General features: G+C 43.0%; 1 protein-coding gene across 1 annotated transcript; it reads right to left on the bottom strand.

The window, feature by feature from the left end:
* Positions 1-10,728: 10,728 nt before the first annotated feature.
* On the bottom strand, positions 10,729-13,381 carry OTOR (otoraplin). Its single transcript, XM_007451438.1, has 4 exons — positions 13,219-13,381; positions 12,713-12,852; positions 11,674-11,784; positions 10,729-10,822 (listed from the first exon to the last, which is right to left on the bottom strand). Exons 1-4 carry the CDS (start codon positions 13,334-13,336, stop codon positions 10,799-10,801), a joined length of 393 nt encoding a protein of 130 aa, XP_007451500.1. The 5' UTR covers positions 13,337-13,381; the 3' UTR covers positions 10,729-10,798.
* Positions 13,382-13,458: the final 77 nt, after the last annotated feature.

The raw sequence follows: 13,458 nt of genomic DNA, 5'->3' as shown, positions 1-13,458 counted from the left end.
AAGGAATGCAGAAACCTTACTTCCCATCTGAGCCACACTCTCCAGTTCAGCCTGTGCCTCAGAAGCCCTGTACTAGAGATGGGGGCATCTTTGGGTGCTTGCCTAGTGGTTAATTAAGCTGATATTTTGCAACTCACTTGGTTCTTTCACCTTGTGGTTACCTCTCCCTTGTCAGGAGTCTCGGGAGGGGAGAAGGCATGGAGTGTAGGATTTGCAGGACCCAAACCCAAATTCCAGCCTGTAGTGTGTATGTTAGCCATCTTTTGCTTTCCTGTTTTTCAGACTGTCCATTTTGAAAATTATAGTATTCTGTTACGTGAAGGCAGGAGATTTTACAGAGAAGGGCAGGAATGTTTTCTTTCTTTTAAACTTAAATTCAATAGCAGCTTCAAAAAAAAAAAAAAAAAATCACAGCAGCCCCGTTCAAGCTCGTGAGCCATGACAAGCAGAGATTAAGTTTGGATTTCATTCAAAAATCTACATTCATTTATGCTTCCTCTGTGAGATAAAGTAACCAATTTCAAATTCGGCTGTAGGTCTCCAATTACATATCTTTTTTAAACAAACCCACAATTCTAACAGGTGAGAGCTGTGTGATATCTTTCTCCTCTTCTCAGAATTGTAGTGCACACTGAAAAGTCCATCACACATTTAGCTATCAATGTTCAAGTAAATTCTTCCTCTATGGAATGAGAAATGTCAACCTTAGGCTAAATGTGCTGTGTTTAAATTTTAATTGTAGCCACAAATGTACAAAGACTCTATAAGTATAACTGTGTGCCTAGGAAACTCTCCTGAGAAAGGTTAAACAGGATGACAATAGCAAAGGAGAAGTAAAGGGGAAGAGAGATCCCGGTTAGGTAAAGGCAGCTGGTGCTACTGAAATTGACAATGCATGCATTACTGAAGGGTAAGAGAGAGCTATTTTTGCTTGAGAAATAATAGGGTATTATAATCATCTTCTGGAAGAAGCTGTAAAGCTAGGAGGACATGATAGCTGTTTGAAAAGCAATTAAGCAATCTCCAAGTCCTCTAGGACTGAAAATAAATGCTGGAAGGAATGCAAATAGCTTGCAGCCCCCATCATGTGTCAGCCCTTCACCAGCCCTGAGCCCTCCCAGAGCTGATGAAGGGCATTTGGTGAAATGTTACATGGGAAGCAGGGGCATGCAGAGCTAGAGCATGAAGCAAAAAGACTGTGTTTAAGATCATGGAGAAAGGGATTTGCCAATGGTCATTTGTAACAGGCCGATTGCAAAATGGATGTTTTCCGTGCTGTGTCATAAGGTGTGGGGTATGCGTGTCAGGATAAGTTCACACAGACCCATTTTTCAGGTATCCAGCTCTACCTAATGGTTCCTTACAAAACAAATACAACCTAGATTGGACTCGGGAAACAAGCACAACCCAAGGTAGTTGCTTAGGCCTTCCTAGGATTTGTTATTCTTTCAAACTTCATTTATCGATGAATATCACCCCTTACAGTAGACTTTCTTAACCTGGACGCTATTGCCATCTGGGTCTGGATAATTCTTGGTTGGGGGCTTTCTTGTACTTTATAGGATGTTTAGAAGCGTCACTGGCTTCTGCCGACTAGAGGCCAGTAGTGCCCTGCTCCAGTTGTGACAATCAAAAATGTCTCCAGATACAAATGAACTTATTTACAAAACAGAAACAGACTCACATAGAAAACAAACATAGTTACCAAAGAGAGAAGGGGGTGGGGGAGGGATAAATTAGGAGTTTGGGATTAGCAGATACAAACTACTATATATAAAATAGATAAAAAAACAAGGTCTAGGCCTTCCCTGGTGGCGCAGTGGTTGAGAGTCCGCCTGTCGATGCAGGGCACACGGGTTCGTGCCCCGGTCCGGGAAGATCCCACATGCCGCGGAGCAGCTACGCCCGTGAGCCACGGCCGCTGAGCCTCCGCGTCCGGAGACTGTGCTCCACAACGGGAGGCCACAACAGTGAGAGGCCCGCGTACCGCAAACAAAACAAAACAAAACAAAACAAGGTCTTACTGTATAGCACAGGGAACTCTATTCAATATCTTGTAATGACCTATAATGGAAAAGAATCTGAAAAAGAATATATATGTAACTGAACCACTTTGTTGTACACCTGAAACTAACACAGCATTGTAAATCAACTATACTCCAATATAAAGAAAAATGTCTCCAGACATTGCCAAATGTCTCCAAGATTGGGGGATGGGGCCAAAGTACCCTCAGTAGAGAGCCACCCTATTAGATCAAGTAGAAATCCAGACTTTCCATCCTTTAAACTTATTCCAGCGTGGTGCCGAGGACGGCCTGTGATCTTGAAGCTAGGTTGTCTGGCTATAGATCCCTGCCCCTACCTTTTACAAAAAAGTGATCTGGGATGCTGAGTCTTATGCCTTCAGCCCCTGGAGGGGGCTGTGGGTTGTATTAACTGTTTTCTAGAGAAGCTTCTACTCTGAGTTCAAGGTGCTATTGCTGCTTTCCTATATAAATGAATTAAATCAACTAAAACAATCTATAAACTCTGCAGGGCTCCATATCCAAGGCAAACATGAAAAATGAGTCTGAAAGTGAAAAGTCAGTGTTCCCCTAATGTGTGAATTTTTAAATCTGTTGAATTTATTACAAGGTCAGCAGTAACGGTGTATTAATACCCTGATCTGTGCCATGGGACAAGCAGATTTTTAGAGTGTGTGTGATGGAGGGGAGGGGTGGAGTGTGCAGTAGAGTCCATCTCAGGAGGTGCCCCGATACTGTTGATTCTGAATGCTGTGAAGGACGCTCACGCCCTGACTTGCAGACTCAAGTTTAGAAACTTCTCTCTGTAGGCCAGATCCCACGTTCACCAGTAGATGTCACCCTGGTCCCACCAAAGTTTCTCACTGACGCACACCAGAAAGTTTCAAGGTCCACGGAAGCAGGTTGAGGAGGAAATCAGAGACGAGATTAGCCTCCTCTTGGTCACAAAGGATAATATAGGGATAGGATGCTGTGAGGATGAAGTGAAATGGAGCACCTTGTGCAGAGCTGGGGCTACAGCAGATAAAGTTGGTGCGCCCCCGAAACGCCCCTGAACGCCACTGTAGTGTTGTTCATGCATCTCAGCACCTATGGCCTCCTCCAGTCTGCTTTGCCCTAAGGTAGAGAGAACCAGAACTGCCTGGAGATGATGTCCCACCACTGCAACCCTTAAACAATGACCGATGGGCCAGAAGAATGCTCAGCTTCCTTGACTCGGTCTGCATGGCCCCCGAAATGTCACTTCCTGCACCTGAGCCCTGGGTGGGTGGAGGCTGGAGCAATGGCTTCAAGGCCTTGCCTGGTTTGCTCCTTGTTGAACTGCACCCCTCCGAACCGTTCCCCCTGTCTCCCCCCGCCGCCTTCCTGCTGCCCCTGTCTCCCTCACCTGCTGCCCCTTGGAAGTCATTCTTCCATAAATCACTGTACATGAAACCTCATCTCAGGGTCTGCTTCTGGGGAACCTCATCTAAGACACTGGCTTACAGTTGATGCGCAAAAAAAGTTGGTTCCTTCCCCCCGTGATCATCTATCTGTCTGCTTCAGGTAACAGTGGGATTTGGGAACTCAATTACCCAGAGTGGCCCCAGCGCCCCCCTGCCTTTTCCTGAAGGAGGAACAGCATCGCGAGTCTATCCAGCTGACCTGTTCTCTGTCTGCTGTCCCTCTGAGCCCTGCTGAGGCTGGTTCTGGGAACCAATGTGTCTCTTGTGGTCCTTGGGAGTCAAGATTCAAGCTTTTGTCTGCTGATCCATTTATGCTGGCTTTGATACTAGTAACCTAAGGCTCAGGGAAAGATCCAGGAGCAGATTAAACGACCCTTCAGTCATTTTGGAGTCAGGAGGGGCAGAAGAGAGGAGAAACATCAGGAGAGCAGTGACAAGGGCTGAGTGACAGTGGGTCCAGGGACCCTGACTCAGGTTTTCTGTCTTGGGTTTGTAGAAAGTGAAAAGCTGGCATGCGATTTTTTTTTTTTTTTTTTCCAGCTTGACATAGGATGGCTCAAACAAATTAACATTCCCATCTTGACTGACTCATTTGGGCAGAATAAATTCACATGCTGCAGCAAAAAGGAAAAAGGGAGAGAGAGGGTAAAAAGAGATGGGGGTGGGGCGGGGGAGGAGGGGGAGATGTTAACAACACAAGCTCATTTTTTACCTCCAAAATACACTGACTTTAGCGTAGCATACTCTTGAGAAAAATGATTAAAACAATTGCTCACATGTGACAGAATAGTCATTTCCATTTCGAAAAATGTTTAAATCATGGGTTGGGGAGCCTACCCTGTCTTTGTTAATAATGGGTTAGAGTGTAGGTTATATAAAGCGTGTGGATCAATAGATCATTTTCCTGATTAAATTACCGCTACACCACGGTATTTGTAGGTGATACAGCTGAGAAGATGTAGTAGCTTGGAAAGGCCTTTAAGTCACAAAAATTGTATTTCAAGGGTAGAACATGGAATAATATTAGTTTGTGTGATTTTCCTTTCTCTCTTTTTTTTCAGCATTTCAGATAGATAAGTCTGCTTGTTGAAGAAATGAGATTTTTTTCTTCCTAGTGCTGGCTCCTATGTCTTCTTTCCATTCAGAGCTGAAATACCCACTCCCTCCAGAGATTTGTTTAAATACTACATGAACTAGCTTCCTATTTCCCTGCATTGAACTGGATCCATGAGGGCACAGTCAATAAACACGAGAAGCGATAAATGCCCACACTTATCAAGGGTCAGGAGCGCGTGACACTCAAGGCACTGACACCTTCAATTTGCCTTTTTCTAAGTCTATGAAATATTCTAGGCTTTTCGAAAACTTGACTGCACAAAACCAGCTGCTGAATTTAACCACACTGTGAACGATGAACTAAGTCCACTGTGACTCAAGTATTTTTTGCACAAACTGTGGCTTCACAAAAGCCACTGGGGCAGGGAAGGGGGTGGGGACGCTAAAATATGGATGCTTGTGGTAGAAGTTGACTGGAGGCCTGACCATCCTGACAATCCCCTCAGTTACTCCATTTCACTTTGCCATTTCACACAGCAAGTTGGAAAAAACCCTTGTTAGGCCTTGTCAGGAAAGGGTCTTATGAATTCACGGCCAGGAATTGAAAAGATGGATCTCTAATCTTAATATCTGATGGGGATTCTGATTTACCTCTTGCAGGTTTGCAGAGAGCAAAAGCAGCTTGCCTGGGACTCTCCTGGCAGTCCAGTGGTAAAGAATCCGCCTTCCAACGCAGGGGACGCGGGTTTGATCGCTAGTTGGAGAACTAAGATCTCACATGCCGGGGTGGGGGGGCAACTAAGCCCACGTGCCACAACTACTGAGCTCGCGCGCCTCAACTAGAGAGCCCACGTGCCACAAACTACAGAGCCCATGCGCCCTGGAGCCTGCTCCACAGCTAGAGAGAAACCTGAGCAGGCCACGCGCCCTAACGAAAAAGATCCCACACGCCACTAAAAGATCCTGTGTGCTGCAACTAAGACCCAACGCAGCCAAAAAAAAAAAAAAGAATTAAATATCTACGTAAGTCATAAACATGCTTTCCTAACATTTTGATACTCACCCCAAAGGTACTTAATTATCTGACCACCAGCCACCTGCAGTGCTACTGACTTGGTCTTGGAGTTGCAGCACAGACTGATTATGACCCCATCCACTGTCACAGATGAACTGACAAGAGTTAAAAAAAAAAAAAAAAAAAGAAATAAGGAAAATAAATAAATAAAATAAATAAATATTTTTTAAAAAAGAGAGAGAGATTTACTTAAAAAAAAAAGGCAGCTCGCCCAGCCACCAGCCCCTTGAACAAGAGGTATGACTTTTAACAAAAAGGAACGCTATTACATATTAGTAATATGCTGCCCAGTGGTGGGGAGAGATGAGCTCACAGTGCTTTCAGCAGGTATCAAAGCCTTGCCTTAAATTGCCTTTTCTTGCCTTTTGCTGAATGTTTGTTCCAGGGAAATAGCCAAGAGAGGGAATTCTGAAGCCTGTACTCTGAAAATGAGGTGCCTTGCAGAACAATGGACTCATTAATTAGGTCAACCTTAATAGTTTCTGCAGGACTGCAAGGGATTTACCCCAAAAGACCTCTAGCCACTAATTTATTAGTCATCCCAAGGATACGTCACAATTGCAGGCACTCAGAAGGAGCGGCTGAAATCAAGTGAAGTCGCTCTTGGCTGGGCATCAGATAGCAGGGAGAGTCTGATGGCCTCCTGCCATTTGCAACATCCTTTGAGGACACAGGAGGGTGAGAGAGGGAAGAATTTGAAGAAAGAGAGCACTGAGGCTTATAAGGGGACAATATCTCCCTGGTGCCCAGATGTTTTAAAATGTTTCTTTGACAGAGCACCAGAGACATTTCCCTGGTAATGAAGGCAGGGAAGAGGTACCATCTCAGACACTAAATTATAACGTTTGTCAAGCTTGTGTGTGTGTGTGTGTGTGTGTGTGTGTGTGTGTGTGTACGCACGCGCACATGCGCTTGCCTGTGTGTCTGCATCTTTGTGCTAAGTATTTGCAGAATGTCTTGCAAACAACTTCAAAAAGCCTAGGGAGAAAAACAGAAGTGTTCTGGAAAGAAAAGATGCTCAAGGTATACTTTTGGTTCACTTAAAAAAAATCTGTAGTTCTTCCAAGGTTTCAAAAATGTTTTAAAAGCCTCTTAAATTAAAAGAGTTAATTTTACTAGCATTTATTACACGCCTACTGTGTAGTGTGCACTGTGCTGTGTGATTTTACACACACTATCTCATTTAATTTAATTCTCATAATTACCCTCAAAGTTAATTATTATTATCCTCAAAGGCATTATTATTCCCACGTGTAGATGTGCAAATTGGGAAGCAAGAGGTTAAATGACACAAACATGGTGACACAAACAACAGAAGTCTGAGCCTTCGTCCCACATGATATGGAAGAGTCACAAGGGGTCTGAAATCTACAATGATTCCCATTGCAGGAATTCCACTGGCTTTGACATAACATGAGGCATGAACCAAGTGCAGCCTGTTTGGATTACTTGTATTTATTATATTTGACATAGCAAAAGTGTATCCAATATAACATCATGTACTCTAGTAATCTATACAGAATAACCTCCTCATTAGGATACATTCTGCTCATGCATACCTTTTTCAAGAAAGAGTGGAAACCACAGTACCTCAGTCTCCACTGGGTCTCTGTTGTCATCCGAGGAGGTGTTCTCTCTTCCCAGTGGCTGCCTGCACTGTCATGTGCTTTGGGCCTTGTACAAGGCTCTCAACAGAGTGAGGGTCAAAATGTCTGGCCAGAGACCTGAACTTCCAGCATCCAGAGAGCAGAGAGACAGCATACGGCTCTGCAGATACAGCAAGTGCCATCAAGGTACGGACCCGAAGTACTCAGGCTCTGGTGGGGCACCCCCTTTCTGAGGTGGATTTCCCAAGAGGCATTGTTATTTACACCCCTGCTAGGATGGCGATATACAAATGAGACAACCCTACTTGGCTGAGCCTAAATACGATTAGTTTACAGCTGAAACCCATCTGGCTCTAGGTTTCATGGGTGAGCAAATTATATATGTTGATCTTTATAAGGTGTGGTGACCCTCACATGCTGGTGTTGATGAAGGGCTGTGGCCAGAACTGGGATCTCAAATCTAAATTATACATGTATATTGTACACCATATCCCTGAATGGCTGGTGGAATGACTTGGGACTATGAGAATTTCAGGAGATTTTTTTTTTAAATGAAACTACAAAAAAGTACACAATCTGGAAAATGTTACAAATATCTTTGATGTAGACGTTTCAGATGGTCCAATGGGGAGCTGCAGTTTCTGATCAGTGAAGCATCTGGAGGGTTAGAGCACAACTCCAGGAGTGACGGCCATTCTCATGCAACCCTCTTGGGTCAGATAATAGTGGCTGCCACGTAGGGATCCTACCATGTGCAGACCCTGTGCACACGTTGTATTTAAAAATTACAACAACTCAGCCACGAAGTTGTCATTAACCCCTTTTATTTTTTGGCCGTTCTGCACGGCATGTGGGATCTTAGTTCCCCAACCAGGGACAGAACCTGAGCCCCCTGCAGTGGAAGCACGGAGTCTTAACTACCGGACCGCCAGGGAAGTCCCTAAGGTCTTTTATAGTCAAGAAAACAGGTCCCGAGAGGTTAGAACCATCTTCAGGCAGGCACAGCTAGGAAACGGCGGCACTGACACGTACATCCCACATTCTTCCATGGTGCCCTGGGCTCTGTTCTCATCACCCAATATTTCTGAGCCACCAGTTCCACACATCCCTTAAGCAAGATTTCAGGTTTTTGCCTGCCAGCGTCCACCATGCCCTGGGTCTTTTTGCCTTCGATGGCTTTCTGTACTGGCCTCGTCCTGCGCTGGTACTCACTCTGAGTAGACCTGCTCTAGGCAGTCTCCCGCTCGCCCTAAGTGGGCTTATGGAATCGACTTGTCTACGCTACTCAGGTCCACTCACCGTAGTGTTTCCTTATTCTTCCATAAGCAGAAGTCTTACGGAATTAAATGTATATGCTTTTCCCCTATTCATCTGTCCTACACCAGTTTTAACTCTTATGTCCAGCCACAGAGCCTAGAAGAGTAGAAGGAAGTTTTTCCCTTCCTACATGTGTCCATGAATCCCTGAGGGTCTTGTTAAAATGTAGATTTTGATTCAGAAGGTCTGCAGTGGGCCCTGAGACTCTGCTTTCTAATCAGCTTCCAGGTGAGGCCATCCTGCTACTGGTCCAGGGACGGCATTTTGCTTTCCCAGAGCCTAAAGATGGTGTTTAAAGTTCCTGCAAGTGCTTTCATTCTTTTACTGCAGATAAGCCCCCAGGAGATTTAAATCAATCAATGACCTCGAACTCCTACATGAGACCAGTCCTGGGGGTGGGAGCAGATTTGGGCCAGGAGGGAGCCTATAGCTGGAAACCCTGTGCCTGGGGCACTCCAGGCTGGATGCCTGAAGCCAGACAGATAGGGGCTTTGGACAGAGTGAGGGCACAATGGGGGTGCTGGGTGTCTCGAGGGGTGATGGGGTGTCTGGAATGGAGGGCCAGCAAGTAAGAGGCAGAAACAGAGGTTGGATAAATGCCTCTTAGCTTAAAATTGTGTTGAGAGCTCTAGATATTGCAAGAAATCTTTTATGGAATAAAGTGAGATAGAAAAAAAATGGTAGGTGGGTTTGGGTTTAGGGGGCTTTTTCTTGGGGGTGGGGTACCATTTTATTTGACTGACCTCCCTAAGAGTTTGGCAAAAACATATTCACCTAAAGTCACAATGGGCACAGCTGGAAAATGACTCTGGGGTCCAAGCCTCCAACTTGTCCTAAATGCCCTTCTCTTCATGATTGTGGGATGCTCAGACCCCCCAGAAAACTGAGGAACAAACCCCATTCCCAAACCCCACCTCCCAGACTTTCTATTCCTCAAGGTGAAAGTGTTTTTAAAAAATTTTTTAAACTCAGAAATTGTGAAAAAATTTTTGAGTGTAGTACAGGCATTTTAACATGTTACATTATGTGTAAACAAACAAAAGCTCATGACTACATCAAAAGGATTACATTAGTAATACACAATCAAAGCCGATTTTCAGTTAGATGTAGAAAAACTTGTGGGTCCATCAGGACCACCAAACCTGTATCCCCTCACCAGATTTCTTAACACATCACCCTTCATGGGGGAATTTGCACAGGAAGAGGAAATTCGAAGTTGGAATAGAAGTGGAGAAAATAACCCACAGACTTTTTTTTTTCTGTATATTTCGACTTGAAGATTGAATAATATACAGTAACAGCACATAATAAGGGGAAACTATTCCACTGCAAATATTTCATAAAGCACCCCATCACCACTTACTAAAATTTAAATGTTTTAATTTATTAAAATTAAAATTTAACATTATTTAAAATTTGGGGAGAGGTAAGTTGATCATTTAGAAGGTAAAAGGAATCAACTGAAATCATTTGTGAGACATTTTTTTAAAGAGAAATTTAGAGACATAGTCCAAACATCTACGAGTCCAAACAGCTCTTTTTCTTCCCCAACAGCTTCACATCCCAAAGGCATCAAATATTAAAAGTAACAACAATCCTAGAATACTCCTTGATGCCATAGGCCCTTTGTGTACATTATAATACTCCAACTGGCCAGAGAGACAAATAAGTAGAAAACGTCATGTCCAAAGAAAAGACCTATGACCTAAGTTTATATGGGGCTCCAAAGAGCTTGGAAGAATTACTATTTAGAAACAACTATAAATGAACTATCTTCTATATGATCCCTGTGTAAGAGAAGATTCTCTAGGCTGAAAAAAAAATTCTCTACTTTCAATTCATCCACTTAGCCAAAGGTCACCCTGTCCCAGTGGGTGGGAAGACCAGGCTCGGAGAACACCCCCTCCCCCCTGCCCTTTCCCCCTCCTTCGTCTCCCCTCCCGCCCTCCCCTCCCCTTTATCTGCCATCTCCAGCCCCAAGCAGTGCTTTGTGACCGCCTGGAGGGGTGGGATAGGGAGGGTGGGAGGGAGGGAGACGCAAGAGGGAAGAGATATGGGAAAATATGTATATGTATAACTGATTCACTTTGTTATAAAGCAGAAACTAACACACCATTGTAAAGCAATTATACCCCAATAAAGATGTTAAAACAAAACAAAACAAAACAAAACAAAAAACAAAAGTCAGAAATTAGGGACGTGTATTTTTTGGTTATTTTCGCTTTTTTCTTTGTTTTTGGTGTTTCCTTTCTATCTGCAAATTTGTCTAATTTCTTACTCGCAGAAGAAGTCAATATCCTGGAAAAAAACAAAAGCAAAAAAAGATTGAGCTGAGCGTGCAGGGTCAGAAAACAGATGTAGATTCTTTATTTCAAATCGTATGTCATCAAAGGGAAATTTGGATTTAAAATACTGAACCCCAAAGAGTATGACACAAGTATTACTTTAAGTCAAAAACTTTAAGTCAAAAACTACTTAAGTGAAGATTCTCAAATACACTCTTAATTTATGGTTATTTGACACACTCAAGCTCAATGCTAAGACATGATGACAAGTGAGTCGCATTTATGTAGGTTGGGCAATGTTTTGAAGTTATTTTGCACAGCAGTCAGCTCCAGGAGAATCGTTTCAAAACAACCACCTTGCAAAGTAGCTCAAAGGGGATCTTTTATTTCTGTTCTGGGTATACAAGACCCCAGGGCATTAGGAAGAGTACATCTTTTTTTTCATGCATAAGTAGAGTCTATCTATCACAAAAGTAGGCATTCAAAAATTTTCCAGAATGTTTTGATTTTGTCAAATACAGGTGCTGATATTTTTCTCAGCCCAAGTCTTTAGTCAACAAGCGTACCCATCAGTAAGAGTCAGTTAATATTATGTTGGTTTCTTTCTTTGTGACATGGAGCCCTTTCCAGGATAACTTGCATCTAAAACAAAGGGGGTTGGTATAGAAATTTCACTCACCTTTCAACATTGATAGTAGGTATAACTACTCCCCCAAATCTTGTTGTCTGGAGATGTCACCACTGAAAGTGTCGGGGGGCTTTGCTTGATGCACCTTGTAAGTTGCATGATGCATTATTCACACCTGCCTACATCTACATTACCTTGAGATCTGAGTCCTTCCCTGGCACCTCCAGGACGCTTACCGTGGTGGGAACTTCCTTGGTGGCTTCTTGGTACACGTGTTGCTCCTGGACCAAGTTGCTGGGGAAATAACCCACAGTTCCCATCTCATCCTCGGGTTGATCGCCATAAACCTGAGTGCCCAGAAGTGTAACAGTGAGGGGAAAGCTGATGTGAGTCCTCTTTTAGAAACCCTCAGGCATCCTCTTTGCTATCCATGAGAATTACATAACTGCCAGTGCTTTGCTTCTCAGTCTGGATTCTGGGGGGCTCAGACCCAAATTTGAAGTTTGCTCACAGCAACGAAGTCAACCCACAGAGACTGTGTGCGTGTTCTTTTGTGGCCTAATCTTACTGGTCTCCCTACTTTAGCATTTCTCTGTGCAATCTTGTGAGCTGCCTGAAATCTTTTTTGGAACCCATAAATAAAGTCTGTACCTTTTTAAAAAAGGTAAACAGACACTGTTATTTTAAAGGACTTTTAAAGGACTCTCTCTATTTTTAAAAATTCAAATGAACAGGTCTTAAGTGAATCTAAGATTTAATTCTTTATTACTTGAGAATTTATCTCTGGTGCTGGAGCTGCAGCTGCAGTGGAGGACAGTAAATCAATCCGGCTTCATCCCTCCCTAGGGCCCACCCCTGCATGTTTTAACTGAAGAAAGCAGATTCTTTGGAATTAAAGACGGTGCTAAAGTTTCCTTAAAAATATTGAAACGTAGCCTGACTGCCAGTACACATGCCTTTTACTTGGCAAGTCCACTCAAATATTTTTGAATAAGTTTCAAACTCTTTGGGATGTTCAAGCCCCCATGTGTTTGACTAGATTTCTTGCCAAACCATCAAATAAACCTACATTTGGTTTTGTTATGAAATTTTCTTTGTTTCTTCAAAATGCAATAAAAGCAAATATATATGAATTTTTGCACTTGTATCCGCAGCATCTATATTGTTCTTAACAGCTAGTTTTAATATTAAAAGGCATTGCAGATAGGTAACAGAGGAAAAATTAAGAGAAACATATGTCAAGATGTGTATATATTTAAAATAATCTCGTCTTACACTGCCAGCCCAAAATTCTCCAGCTTCATTTTCTTTTACCAGCTTTGAGTAAACATAGATCCACTGCCCTTTTTTAACGTTAATGAATCTACAGTCTGGGGCACTGTAATCTTCTTGAGCTCGGGCCAGAGAAATAGTATCTGGAAGGAAAAAAACACTGAAACGTTTATCTAGAAGAAAAAAACATTGGCTCCTGGATTTTATCACAGCAAAAAGGCAGAGCATATAAGAAAACTAGGAAATCAGAGTGACTAATACCTCCTAATTTATAGCTCATGTTCAGTTCCAGAAGATAACTAAGGTATTAAAGCAGCACCCAGCAGAATCTTAGCTAAGTGAATTCTTCATGGTAAGACACAAAAGGCACAGACCAGGAGAAACAATGCTAATCCCATGCACATTAGAGAAAATTCACTTACAAGTACAATTAGATTTTATGCTATTGCTGCATATTTCTTTTTGCTTATATAATAGAAAGGTAAGGAAAGGCATAAAAAAGTCCTTACAGACACACTCGTCATCTGCACACAGCTTCCTGGAAGCAAGTCTGTCCATAAATATTCCATGCACGGCACATATGGACACAAGACCTGGGAGGAAAAGTAACAATAGTCTTTTTGCCATCTTCCTTTTTGCTGTTTTTGCTTTTGCCCTTTCAGTGGAAGTGGAGACTGACTTCAGTGCTTCCTGTCTTTTATGTGAAAGCCAGACATCTGGGTAAGTCCCCCGGCCAATGGGGAGGTGGC

Source organism: Lipotes vexillifer, unplaced genomic scaffold, assembly GCF_000442215.2.
Source record: "Lipotes vexillifer unplaced genomic scaffold, Lipotes_vexillifer_v1.1 scaffold670, whole genome shotgun sequence".
NCBI lineage: Eukaryota > Metazoa > Chordata > Mammalia > Artiodactyla > Lipotidae > Lipotes > Lipotes vexillifer.
This window is presented reverse-complemented; position numbering and strand designations above follow the sequence as displayed.

Excerpts from the sequence above, each read along its gene's own strand:
- OTOR (XM_007451438.1), bottom strand. The coding sequence starts at position 13,336 with ATGGCAAAAAGACTATTGTTACTTTTCCTCCCAGGTCTTGTGTCCATA. Across the intron at positions 12,853-13,218 it reads TGCAGATGACGAGTGTGTCT|ATACTATTTCTCTGGCCCGA; the intron begins GTAAGGACTTTT and ends TTTTCCTTCCAG. Across the intron at positions 11,785-12,712 it reads GAGAATTTTGGGCTGGCAGT|GTTTATGGCGATCAACCCGA; the intron begins GTAAGACGAGAT and ends CTGGGCACTCAG.